Source organism: Aythya marila, assembly GCF_965140915.1.
Source record: "Aythya marila genome assembly, chromosome: 15".
In the NCBI taxonomy this organism is placed as follows: Eukaryota; Metazoa; Chordata; class Aves; order Anseriformes; family Anatidae; genus Aythya; species Aythya marila.
Genome location: NC_139056.1, coordinates 4,763,250 through 4,776,449, shown reverse-complemented (window position 1 = coordinate 4,776,449; position 13,200 = coordinate 4,763,250). Strand labels below are relative to the sequence as shown.

The 13,200-nt window shown below is 43.2% G+C and overlaps 1 protein-coding gene across 3 annotated transcripts in view; it reads right to left on the bottom strand.

The window, feature by feature from the left end:
* SEC14L5 (SEC14 like lipid binding 5) overlaps window positions 1-13,200 on the bottom strand; it is a 38,027-nt gene that overhangs the window by 5,080 nt on the left and 19,747 nt on the right. For all 3 annotated transcript variants that reach the window (XM_082772218.1, XM_082772220.1, XM_082772219.1), the window contains 9 exons: window positions 11,402-11,530; window positions 10,487-10,706; window positions 8,580-8,692; window positions 3,516-3,705; window positions 2,780-2,868; window positions 2,197-2,267; window positions 1,336-1,507; window positions 560-694; window positions 31-168 (listed from right to left, as the gene is read on the bottom strand). In XM_082772218.1, coding sequence (XP_082628344.1) covers window positions 31-168; window positions 560-694; window positions 1,336-1,507; window positions 2,197-2,267; window positions 2,780-2,868; window positions 3,516-3,705; window positions 8,580-8,692; window positions 10,487-10,706; window positions 11,402-11,530 — 1,257 coding nt within the window. The remainder of the gene's footprint in view (window positions 1-30; window positions 169-559; window positions 695-1,335; window positions 1,508-2,196; window positions 2,268-2,779; window positions 2,869-3,515; window positions 3,706-8,579; window positions 8,693-10,486; window positions 10,707-11,401; window positions 11,531-13,200) is intronic.

Genomic DNA, 13,200 nt, shown 5'->3' with positions numbered 1-13,200 from the left:
AACACGCTTTTTCCCTACAAAGGTTTGTACCTCATGTGGAGCTCCTCTGAGGACGCTCGCAGAATGATAGATAGTTTCTGTCCATAACCGGATGTGATCTGCATTTTCTGTCTCTTCATCTGTTTGATAAAGTGACTTAGGAACGAGCCCACCTTCCGGAACAGTACACTAGGAGAGAGAGAGACACAAATAAAAGAGAGTTCATATTAATCCAGGGGTTAAAGTACTGAGTCAGCTGAACTCCTGCCAGCTGTTGGACACTGAGGATAGGCACCTTAACTTCGTATAAGGTTTCACAGTGGGGCTAAGTTTTACTTGAACTATGATCATTTCTCTAATCAGTCTTAGAGAAATTGAAAAACTTACCACTCACTTTACTGAAAAAGTTACCTGTACAATGGTTTGTGGTAACCAGAGCAGCGCTACCCCAACCAGAACAGAAATTCAAGAGTCTTTCAGAAGGAAGCAGGAGGCTGGTGGGGTGTGTGTGTAGGAAGAGGGGATTTGAGGGAGCTTGACCATTGCAGATTTCACCTGCACAACAGGAAGGAAAACTCACCATGCAGTCTCCTCCCAGGAAGTCTGGGATCACCTCTTTGTCCACATAATCTACCAGCCCTCCTGGACCCTGGTAGTTATTCCCACTGTAAATAAGGAACTTCTGCCTTGTGTTCTCATTGATAAATGGACTGACCTGCAGTAAGTAGACAGAGGACATAACTGTCACCAAGTGAAGTTAGAGGTAATGTTGAGATACAAACTAGAAGACTGGAAGGCCTCATCAGTAGGAACACAGGCCAGCAGCAGGGTGGGGCTCTGCAACTCTGAAGTGCTCTCCCAAAGTAAGGGATAACAAATAAAATACTATATCCCCTGACATTTTCTGCTTCAGATGAAATAAGTTTGCAGTCATCACGTAACACACTAACCTCACGAGAAATTTATCAAGCACATTCTTACATTGCTATAACTGTCAGCAAGCACTAGGAAGAACCATATTCATTACTTTTCTCTTCAGTATCCTCCAACATAAGATTAAAAGAATCATCTTTTCCCATGAACATGAAAACCCACCCACCACAGGTTACCACTACTGCACCAGGATGAACAGTTTGGGTCCCAAGTCCTGCCCTGGTAGAATGACAACCACAGGATCAAATACACAGCCTGCTCTGTAGCAAAGCTGTTGCCTTTTCAGACCAGGTACAAGCTGCTTGGTAGCTTGTACCTTTTTCACTCCCTAACCCTTTGAATAAGCAGAACTTACGATTACTGGATGATTGCTATTTGTATGTGTACAACTGCTTATGATCCTGCAGTCCAGATTTCACTCACCAGAGTCCAGAGTACAGGAAAGACCCTGGGTGCTCGCACTATGAGGAGTCTGCCCAGAGTTTCGGGGTAGTTGTCCTCTACAACCTCAATGATTCGAAGCAGGGCCTTAACTCCAGGCCGCCAGAGATGCCGCATATTTAGGCCTTCCAAGTCCACCAGACATGTCCAGGATCTAAAATAAACATGAAGAAAAAGACCAGTCAGAATCTTTCTTACACAGTGGCTGCTTAAGAGCCACAAAACTTTTCAGTAACATCGTGGCTTTAGCAAGATCTAAAGGCAGCTGAGATTTTTATTTTATTTTAATTTTATTTTTTTTTGGAGATTTCCCTCATTGGCTAAATGAGGGAAGCAAGCAGTTCCAGTAAAGAGTAGATCTCTACTCAGGCAGCACACAGCCTGAATCCAGTGAGCTTCCAAGTACACTGGATCCAAGAAAAAAAAGATAAAACAGATATTCAACCTTGAAGGTAAAAGCTATCAGTGTGGAAGAGAGTGAAGGTATACAGACACATTGCTAAAAAAAAAATATTAAAAAGTATATTTTAAGGTTCTGGATTAAAATCACTACTACAGCAAGGTTAAATTCATCTGAAGGGGGACAGAAAAAAAAAAAAAACAAAAAAAAAAACAGAAGAAAGGAGCAATACTTGTTTTCAAATGAAGCTGTAGAATTTATCTGCATTTAAGTCTGCTATACAAGATACCCCAAAGCCCAAACAAGAACAGCCTGTAAGACATGCACAACACTGCTCTCTGCAGTTTAAACCTAAGAACATCATCTAAAACCTTCACAGAATCATCATCTTCACTACATTCATTCCAACTTGGTAAGAATACAAGAAAACTGACTATACTAACGTGATGGGGCGGCCAAATAGGTTGGTGTTTTCCTCACACCTCTTTTGTCCTTCCTCATTAATTGACAAAACCTGAAATTAAAGACAGTATAGACTGGGATTAGCCTGAATGTGACTGAGGAAGAAAGGAGAAACCCAAAAACCTGTAAAAATACGCACCCCAGAAATATACCAGTTTGAGAACTTGCAGTGTGCAAAACAGTAAGTCTCTATGTGTTTGGAAGAAAAAAAAAACAAAACTTCTTTACTGACAAGTTATGCTGGACATACAAGGTAGAGATGTTGACAATCTACAGTGAAGTATAAGAGCCTCAAGGTCAAATGTTATTAGCTAAGCTGCATGGAAAATGGTCATGGAAAGCTTACTGTTGAACTGCAAACTATCAGAGAACATCCTTCTGGCCCATTTGTATGATTATAAAAATTTCACTTCTGTATCCACAGGAAGACAGAGAAGCTAGGACATGCCAAAGACACTAAGCCAAAGGTATAACGCAGGTAGATTGCTGCTGCACTACAGCAAGACTTCTAAACACCCCAAGGGAAATACAGTTCCTCAAGTGAGAAATTAATGTAGATCTTACATGTCGCAGCAGTGATTCTTCTCCCAGGGCTTTCACCAAACCCTTTGTGTCCATCTGGCCAAGCCGAAGAATGTAAAGTGGTCGTCCATCTTCAAAACAAACAATAAGGGTTTAAAAACAATAACAGAACTTGAAATGCCCAGAGATGTAAAGGTCTTCAGTGCATGCAGGAAAGCAGTATGCACGTGATTATCCTAACATGCCTGTTGTGAGCAGGGATGTGTCATATCCCTGCAAGAGAAACTGTTTAATGGGCTGCTAGGACCATTGACTAGACAAAGAGTGTCCCGAGTGATAAGACACTGTTTTTGTTTTTGGTCATTGGTATTCTCAATTTAGTGAGGCCAAAGAGCAACACAACCAGAATGTCTAGAGCTAGAATCTGCCCTCACATCAAGCACAGGAGGAGAAGCTTCCACTGCAGACAGAGCCATGTAGTCTCCCAGGCTGTCACTCTAGTACCTTTTACAAATGCCACATTAAATATTTCAACAGGATAAAAATCACATCCAAAGCCCATCCTATCAAGGATATGCTGCTTTGCACTAGTTCTAGTCTGCCTGATTTGTGCACAGAAAATACGGTAACTACAGCAATAGAGAATGGCTTTTTACAGATGTTACAACTCCTTTGTTAATGTTTAAAGCATCAATACAATCTTCTCCAAAAACAGACAGGTTACTTATAAGGTCTCATAATGCAGCCACATTGTAGAATCAGTGTAAGTGATTCAAACCTCTGTCTTGATAATGCCATCCTCCAGTGTAGTATTCATCTAGGAGGGCTGGGGGTCTCCAGGACTGTAGGATGTAATCCACCTGGTATTGCTTTCTCCAGGACAGCGACTGACAGAGCATTTCTCGAGCTTTGTCAATGTTGAAGTCACGAGCCCGTAGAAATCGAAGGATATGCTCATCTTTGGGGATCTGAGAGAAAAGAGAAATTGTAAGGATCAGGACTTGTACCACTGCTCCATGAAGCCTGCAGAGCACGCACCGGTTTTAAGACAAAGATCAAACATACTTTCCTTCTCCCTCCCTAATCCAACCCAATGCAGCAGATAGTGATAGGAGCATGAAAGCAGTGACTAATTCATAGAATCATAGAATTCACGTCCCTTTGAGAGAGATGGGCTTATTAATTTATCAGAGCATTGCACATGCACACACACAGCCTGTGAGAATCCCCTGCATTAAGCAAGCTGATGGCCAGAAGCCCCAGCAAACTCCGGGCTGGCTAAAGTTTCCCTCAGCTACCTGTCCACAAGGACAAACAAAACACTGAATGGAAGTAATACAGCTGCAAGCTTACCTTCCTGTGGGGCAAATTAGCAAAGGGTGAAAAGCATTTGTAGGTAACACATTAACCAAATTAAGCACGTGCTGTTTGGAGGTGGGTCACCACTGTACAGTCTTCTAGTGATCACCCACTAGCACCACATTTGAGGCCTCTTCTCTGCTTTGCTGCTGGTGTTGTTTGAACAGAAAAGCTTTTGACTCCTTCCACAGGCTCACCCCATCCCGTTTCACTAACTCTTACCAAAAGAAACAAATCACTCAAAGTCACAATATACCCCCTCCCAGTTACTCATCCCAACACATTCAGGTCAGTAATTCTAGCACCACAGGCACAAAACCCTTCCCAAACCACAGCTGCAGAATGGATTACTCCAACCTCCTTCCAAATCCCTTATCCTTTTCCCTTAGCTGAAAACCAAAAGGAAACCAGGCGGTACCACTAGGTAGCAGGCAGTATAACAATAATTAACGGATCTCAGAAAATTGCCAAATCTGACTAAAAGCTTGTCAGGTGTGAAAACGGATGGATTCTAGTTGCATGTACTGTTGATTTCTCTTCTCAGTCCCTTCACCCCAACTCCCCCAAAAGTATTTGGCCTCATTTGCTACATCAAGTTTCCATTAAAAATTTAAGTTCTGTAGGGCTAGAATAGTCTCCGGAGCGTCTGTACCGTGCTTAGCACAATGCCAGCCATCTGAGCCCTGCTGTAACACAAAAAAGCGTGCGTTCAGGAGTCAAAGCTCTTTTGTTTGCTCACTGACAGGCTCATGAAAACAGAGAGCAAAGAAGAAAGCAAAGCTGCCAGCAGCGTTTCACAGGCTGATATGAAGCTGCAAGGGTTACTACGAACTGATTCTGTATAAAGGTGGGTAGAGCTCAGGCAGCCTAGAGCCAAGCCTAGAAGAGGAGATGGGAGCTCAGCGGTGGACTTGTCAGTACTAGGTCAGAGGTTGGACTAGGCAATCTTAGTGGTCTTTTCCAATTTGAATGATTCTATGGTGAATGCTGTTCAGCACAATGCTCTATTTCAAACACTTTGCAAAACTGCGTTTGTATGTCATTGAGAGAAAAGGGGCATCTTTTCCAAATAGGATCTCAGATGTATTTAGAAGAACATCCCCCAAATTTTCTGCATCATTGTAAAATTAAAGACAGCAGAATTTTCCTTGGATAATTGACATTTGCATTTCTGCTGTTCAGAGAAAGCCATTACTCACAAGACAACAGACAAAAAAACCTTCTGTAACAGTCCTGCAAATCCTATAAGAGGAAGGAGAAGGGTTGGCAGTTACACAGACAGGTTTCTTACTTTCAGTGGTTTTCAAACCCAGTCTGCACATAACTACAGGTAAGAGGCAAATTCAGCACTTATGGAACAGAGGTAGGGATCTCTGAGGGGACTTAGCCTACTCATGATAGAATTAGTCTCTTAATTATCTTTGGCCAACCAAAGCAGCAACTCCCACCTGCAAGAAAACAAAGTTTTAATTTCAGCCTTTTGTTTTACTTACTAGCAAATTTATACATACTGATCCATATGGCACAAAGCTATTCATTAATAGCTTTAAGTAACTGCATTTTTAACACTATTTGAAGATTGTGTCTTCAAATATTCAGGTTTTTTTTTTTTTTTTTTTTTAGAGCAATGATAAATCTGATTATGGGAAGGGACAAGGATCCAGATAGTGAAATAAAAAGATAGAAGAGGACAAAAATAAGAATAGACAGCTTCCAAGAAACAGGAGATCTACAAATACTTTTTGATAGAGCAGTAAGAAAATCTCTGCTCCAAATTAAAAAAAACAGGATGTCACAGCATGATAACAGCCTCTCCAGAGAAACTGCAAATGATGTAGGACGAGCTCCTGATTCTGTATTATTCTAACAGGCAATCTGTGATTTAAGAGAAGCACACAGGTGAGCAGGAAGGGGGTTTAAGAAAAAGCATAAATAGCCAGCAGGATCCTTCCCACTTGTTCAAGACCTCGTGGGGAACAAAGCCTACACAAAGGGTACAAGGCAGCTGCCGGCTGTCACAAAGAGCACTCAGCAATCAGCTGTACCTTGCTGAGGTACCGAACTCAACAAGCAGCTGTCAGGAGGAACAAGAGCTTGTGCAGTTCATGGAGCTCCAAGCTCCCCGAGAGGCTATTGTTTCACTTTACTCATGTGCTGTCGCTTTACCTTTTCCAGCTTCCATTCCTCAGCCTCTAAGAGGGGAAAAAAACACCCACAGAACAGAACAGGCAAACATTTAGAACATGCTTTGTCCATTTGAAACCGAGACCCTTTTAGATCACAGGCATGGATAAAGTCTCACAGTTGCTCTCATCTACGGCTCATTTTCAGCTGGATACCCAATAGCTGAGATATCTCCTACCAATCACACAGAAGTCCATGCTGTTTTACTAGACAGGTCACTGTAGACCTGAAAAAAACGTGTCCTATATTTCAGAGCACAGCTATGCCTGGGGATCCCTGCCCTTTGTTTTGTGTCTGCTTGTTGCCAATTCCCTTTCATCTGACAGCAGGTTGAACTGGGGGGAGACACAGATCACAACCAATATTTAGTAGAGCAGTAGTTAATTAAAGTTGTTATTAGCAGATGATAATTCACACAGATCACTCACACACTCGCAGTTACCTGGCTGGTTGGGACACCAACCCCAGCTGTTTACTGAGAGGCAGAGCATCCTATCAATGTGCTACCAACTTGCAGGTAGGTGTTCAGACAGTCCCTTAAGGGGTCCTTTGTTCTACTGTGTGTGTATATACACACATACATATCTATACATTCATTCCCATAGTCTTTGATGATATCAACCACCAGTCTCCTGGACATGGCCCACGTTATACAACCTGCTGTTGATGCTGCCATATTCCAGCGGCCTTAGATTTGACAGGTGCTTGCTGTTCTGAATGTATCAGCTCTCACAGACTGAACAGCATTGCTAGTCCATGGAGACTTTCAGATACTCAGACTTTCACACTACCTCAACTGTTCTTCTGTCTTTTGGTTAAACTGTTTTTCCATTCACAGGTACAAACAAAACCCATAAGCACGCTCACACAAAGGGATTTTGTGGCACACTGGATTCAACAATTTTTTTTTTTATTTTCTACGTGGGTGAGAGACAGGAGTCTTTTCAAAAGAAAACAGGGCCTTAATATCATGCTTAAATTCCCCATACTCAGATGAAATATGCTCTCTTTGCTTTGAGAAAGACACAGCAAAGCATTCAGAAGTGCTGGCAAAGCTCCTTGTAAACAATTGCTTCTCTTGGAAAGGCCAATTTGAAAAAATAAAGTCTTCCAAAGCCCATAAATGCAGAGTGGCACCTAACCCATTCTGTGTGACTGACTGAGTAGTTATCCTTTAGGCCAGAAAGCTATTACTACTGAAATCTCATCTAGCTGTACTCCATTTTTAAGGGGGATCACTTGCTCCAACTATCTTTTTCCTGTTTTCCCCTTTTCCTATGGGCTCATTATCTACTCTGCCCACCCAATTACTCTGTTGCTATTCTTGGTCCTTTCTTCCTTACCACACAATCTCTCTGCATCAGTAAAATCTGTGGTTACACCTCTCTAAAGACATTCAAGCTGCTCTGGGTCTTTTCTCAGCCACATGCCCCTTATTGTCTTGCCCAATACAGGGACCCCCTTTTGACTGAGAGGAGCCCAAGCAGCTGCTGAACATTACAGCTGCAGCAGAGATGCATCTACCCTACAACAGCCATGCTGCTTTTTTCAGGTAAAAACAAGTTTTCACCTATACTAGGTGGCCAATTCTAGCTGTAGACACCTCAATCCAGTGACCTCAGCTCCTCTATTTTAGAGGCTTACACAACATACCTCACACCACAAGGTGAGATGGTCTCTGCGTCCTGAATTCCGTGTGGTTTTGAAATCGTACATTTTGATAGAGGAGATTAAAACAAGATCAGAACAAATTCTGCTCAGAAGAATTCAGCCCCTGGCTGTACAAGCTGACACAACCTGCCTGACACAACACGCAGAGCAGACTGCTGACACGCAGTAACAGAGCTAGGTGTTACCAACTGCCTCACTGATCAGCATCTGAAGACGAAGGGAGAGGGGCTGCACGATCAGCACAGCTAGCCGCATCTCCCACCCCACCCTGCAGGGCCTGGGGATGCAATGCACCCACACCGGCCGGTCTGGACAACCAAGCCCTGATCAGTGCCTACTCAAATACTCAGCTGAGCCACCGTGCTCTGATACCACAGTGCAGCCTTTGCAGTACTGACAGCACTGCAGCTGTACAGCTGTAGTTCATGATGCTGCTGGATCCTGCTGCGAGATCACACAGGCTGTTCTCCACCCCATGCCTTTTACTCAACCTTGCCAAAACAGTCAAGTCTCAACACACAGATTATCCATGACCCTGAGTTTTACTGTAGGCCTTGAAGGCAAAACAAGCTATAAGAACAACTGCATTCAGGCTTCCGAAGGGGTGCTCTCTGCTCTATCTACCCACCTTGCCTTTGTGCGTTTCTTGAAGCCACTGACGAAGACGGATCAAGCAACTCTCTTGCATTGGAGTCAGCTGGCCCAGATATCGCTCAATGTAATCAGCATCCAATTTGTCAGCTGGAGGAAGAAAAAAGAGCAATTCAGAGGAGACTTGGCATAGCCAAAAAGGAGATAGGCAGTTATTTCTACACATCAGGTTGCTTATGACTTGCACCGGAAAAGCACGAATGCCCTCATTTTAGCTGCCTGAGGGAAGCAAGCAAGCGAGTCTCATGGTGATTAGGGCATAAGGACACAGACGGTGTGTGAGGAATCAAAGCCAGATCGCTCCACTTGTCTCTCAGAACACTGATTTCATTCAACCCTGACTACTCCAGCAGGAGCTTTTAAAGAAATATTGTGAGCTCTGGCACTCATCTCATTAAACACTCCAAGGCCTGGGTACTTAAATCCCCCCATGTCCTAAAGATCTCACTCACAATTTCAGTGACAAGAGGCTAAAAGGCAGCTATCTGAAAATTGAAATGTTATTCTGCTTATGGACACCAGAGGGAAAGGGAGAATAATGTTAACATTTCCAACAGCAAGGGTGGTTTTTGGCATGAGGATGCCCAGTGCGTACCAGTAGCTCAAGGTTCCTCCAGCTCTGAGAGACAAAGGACAAGGGCTTTGAGCCTGCCAGCATTCAGCGATAGCCACAGATGTGCTGTCCAAGGTTTATAAGTGCAGATAAGGCTTGTATGTGCAGATGCCAGGAAGGACAAGATGGCACCCAAAAGGGAGCAGCACAGGCCAGTGGCTGTGCTGGAGGCATGCAAGCACATGAGAAGGGCTGGGAGGAGGACCTCTGAGCTAGCTCTGCCTCATGCAGGATTTTTTGGTTTTGTTCTTTTTTTGCAGCAGATACCATTACGTGCAGAATAAGGACTGGACACCCACAGGATACGCTGCTTCTGACTGATAATACAGAAATTATACTTGGTAAGCACTACACACCCCCACAGAATCCACAGAGCTAGCAAGCTGAGGAGCAGACGCAGGGAAGTATATTCAAGTTCGTGAAGTGATTAAAGCAGAAATAGAGCTACGTTCCTCTTCTGCTAGACAGGATCTGCCACTCTTAGATTAACTTTAATCTCAAAGCACAGAAGCATTTCTCGTACTCAGCTTCCCTATGGATTTGTATCCTGTTTACAGAGGAATTCCAATAGAGAGAAGTCACAAGAGAAGGCCCAGTGAGACTAGAGCCCTGGAAGGTTCCAAATGCCAAGCTTTTTCTCTGAGTTACCTTCAGCTAAAGAAGCGCTGTCTGCTTCTGAGAAATAACAACTATTTCCAATATCACCAATCTGAATCAAAAGGCTCTCCTTTTTCTGTCAGAGAAGAACCTTTAGTTTAGAAGATATCTTTTTGTGTGTTGATTTGGTGATAAAGTTTGTTTCAGACATTTTGGGTGAGAAACGAGTTAGGCAATATCATTCCATGCATTTGTCTTGGATTAATATGGGGAGAAAAACAACAAAACCAACCCTCAAAAACATTCATTTTGAAACAGACAAAGTATTTAACTACGAAGTCACTTACACTGTACTCATGATACCTTTAAATTTCTCCAATTTAAAGTATAAAATGTTTTCAAGATCAGACCAAGCTGATTTTTTTTCTGAACTCAAAAAATACCCGTACTGCCTATACAGTTTTTCTTGGCTTTTCAGTCTGGGAGGGGAAAAAAAAAACAACTCAATTGTTTGTTATTTTCTTGAAGAAAGAAAATAATTTTCTCTCCTCCCCACCAGCAACCCAGAAGAAAAGTCTCATGCCAAGAAAATAAAAATAAAAATAAACTCATTAGTCAGTGATGCTCGAGGCATTTAGATCGCCAGCAGCTGCTACTGCCAGGACACTGCATACCATCGGGGCTGACAGCCTCTGCTGGAGGGCAGGAGCTGCCAGTTTGCTCTTTGGTAGTTCCCCGAGCTCCAGTCTCAATGGGCACAGCATCAGCATCGTATCCAACTGCTGGTGCTTGCTCAGCCGCCTGTCCACACACAGCAGGAGGTGTCCAGCGAGGGATGAATGTGATCCCTTGGGAGATCAGCTCCTTCAGGTAATGCTCAATCACTTCCTTGCCCTGAAAGGGGAAAAGCTCACATTAGGAAAAATGCCCCATCTCCTTGAAACCAGCAAGGTGCAGCAGGGTCTTCCTCAGGCTAGATGACTAATGGTGGTAAACAGAATGGAAAGAGTCGTCTCCTCCCACGTGCATGAACCTGTTGGAGAAATTTCAGAATGAAAGCACTGTACAAACAGTGAATTACAGCACTGGCCAGGTGCATTGCAATGCAGTGGATGCAACCACCTTTATGACATTTTTATCCTGTTTTCCTGCTACCTATCAGCCAGCCACACTACTCCTCTGCAGCCCAGGGGAAACAGCCACCAAAATAAGTACCTCTCCCACAAGAGGCTGGAGAGGCAGCGTGCTGACTTTTACCCAGAACTTTCTCTTCCTGCATGAGAACAGTGTCCTCAGTGTCTGAGGAGCCTGGCACCACAGCATCCACTGCAATCCTCCTCTGGCACAGCCTGCTCCTTCTCCTGCACAGAAACATTTCAGTGAACAGATTGTTTTTGCTCACCACACACTGTTTTTTTCTTTGTTTGTTCTACTGAGCAATTTCTGAGACATAAGAGAGGATATAAAACTCCAGCAGGTCTATTTTACAGAAAAGAAAACTGAGGCACACAGAGCAGGCTTTTTTTTTTTTTTTTTTTTTTTTTTTTTTTTTTTTTTTTTTAAATAGCACAAAGGGAAGCTGGTCTTACCCTCTTGATGTTTGAAGTGTACTGTTTCATGGCAATTTTTTCCACTGTGCTTTCAAAGCCAAAAAATGACTTGATGTCGAGAGATGCAGACTGTTCAAAGCAAGTCCACTCTTCATTCTCAGGGTGAACCTAAGCCCAAAGACATACGCAGGGTTGGATGGTAGCAGGTACCTCACATTATGGCAGGGCCATTGCCCTAGTAATGAATAAGCTGTTTAATCTCCAGAGCTATGGAGGGAAGGGTCAAAAGAATCTTCCTACAGGGCACTGACAGACCCACATCTAACAGTCTGACTAATTCTTCCAGTGTAACAGAAACGGGTCATGAACTGGACTTGTGAACTTTTGTGCTTAGAGAAGTGGTCTTCACACACACAAGGAAAACAAGCTTAAAACCCAGCACACCTGAACAGTAACATTACCAGCAGAAGCTCTACTAAAACAGCTATATATATATATATATATATATATATATAAATATATACATTTTTTCTGGTTTTGGACTGGGAACTCAGCCACTGAAAGTCAGTTTTACTCCCCAAAACACGCATGGCAGACTTGGGAGTTCCACTGTCGGTTCAATGTTCCCCTTCCCCTGGGTTACCCCTACATATGGTTACAATCTACAAAATTGTAGACTTCTAAACTTAACCCTTTTCTGAGGGGCCCTCTTCTCTGTAGGTGCTGCTGTTCACAAACTGGCACGAAAAAAAAATCCAGTCCACTCTTAAATATACAGTGAGCTCTATAAAGGACAAATCCTCCAGGGAAAAATACTAAGCAGCTGCAAGAGAAGGATCAAATTTCTACAAGTTGCCTGAGAGAGCATTGCAGAAAAGGAAAGATGAGAATAAACCTGCTTCCGGTGCATTCTGGCAGGGAAAAGGGAACTGGTAAAAATAGAGCAGAGAACCATCTTGAGGATGCAGACAGCTAGCTCCTGCTCTGTTCCAGGAAAGCACTACCCTCAAAGCCCAGCTGTTAACGTTTCCTTCCGAGGGACTCAAACCGGAGGCAACACAGCCAAAATCAGCAAGTGTGAGTGTCTGAGCAATTCCTGAGTTGACCTGGCATTGATTCAGAACTGTCAGTGCCTTCCACAATGATGGAAGTTTGATTTCCTATCATTTTGGGGAAGCCCCATGTAGCCACCAACTGATCTATGGCTCAGGACCTTTCCCCCCACCCAAAATGGGAATAACTTCTAAATTATTTGCCTTGCTTGAAACAGAAGCTACTTACAAGTTTTGCTTACTCCCAAGAAGCTGAGCTGTTATCCAGTTGCCAAGAGGGCAGGTAAGTAACAGGATCTGGACTTTTGTTTAGGGAACAAAAACCACTATCTGATTGCTTCCAGAAACAGGTGAAGCTATTTAATGGTGACTGATCCCTAATAGCACAATTAGGATGAAATGACACACTGTTGCTGAAGATACCGCCATAAAGCAAGACATCCCAGGCCATAAATAACACTCAAGACCTTTCCCCAGATATTTAGGGCAAGAAGATCATGATAAGATGCTAAAACTTTGACTTACTTGCTGGCAAGAAGTTAATTACCAGACTTCTCTGGCAATTTAGGTTTCCTCTTAAACATCCAGATCTAAATATATGTCCAAGCTCCAGAAAATTTTTAGCAACCTGAATTTCAAGCTGAAAAACTCAGGGAACACTGTCAATTCTGAAGCACCAGCCATCTTTTCTACTCTCACTCTAGGGCTTAACACTCCAAACACAGAGTCAGTCAATTTTAGGAAGTTTCTCAAGCCCCACAAAAGCACTGGAAGAGGCTCTCTAAA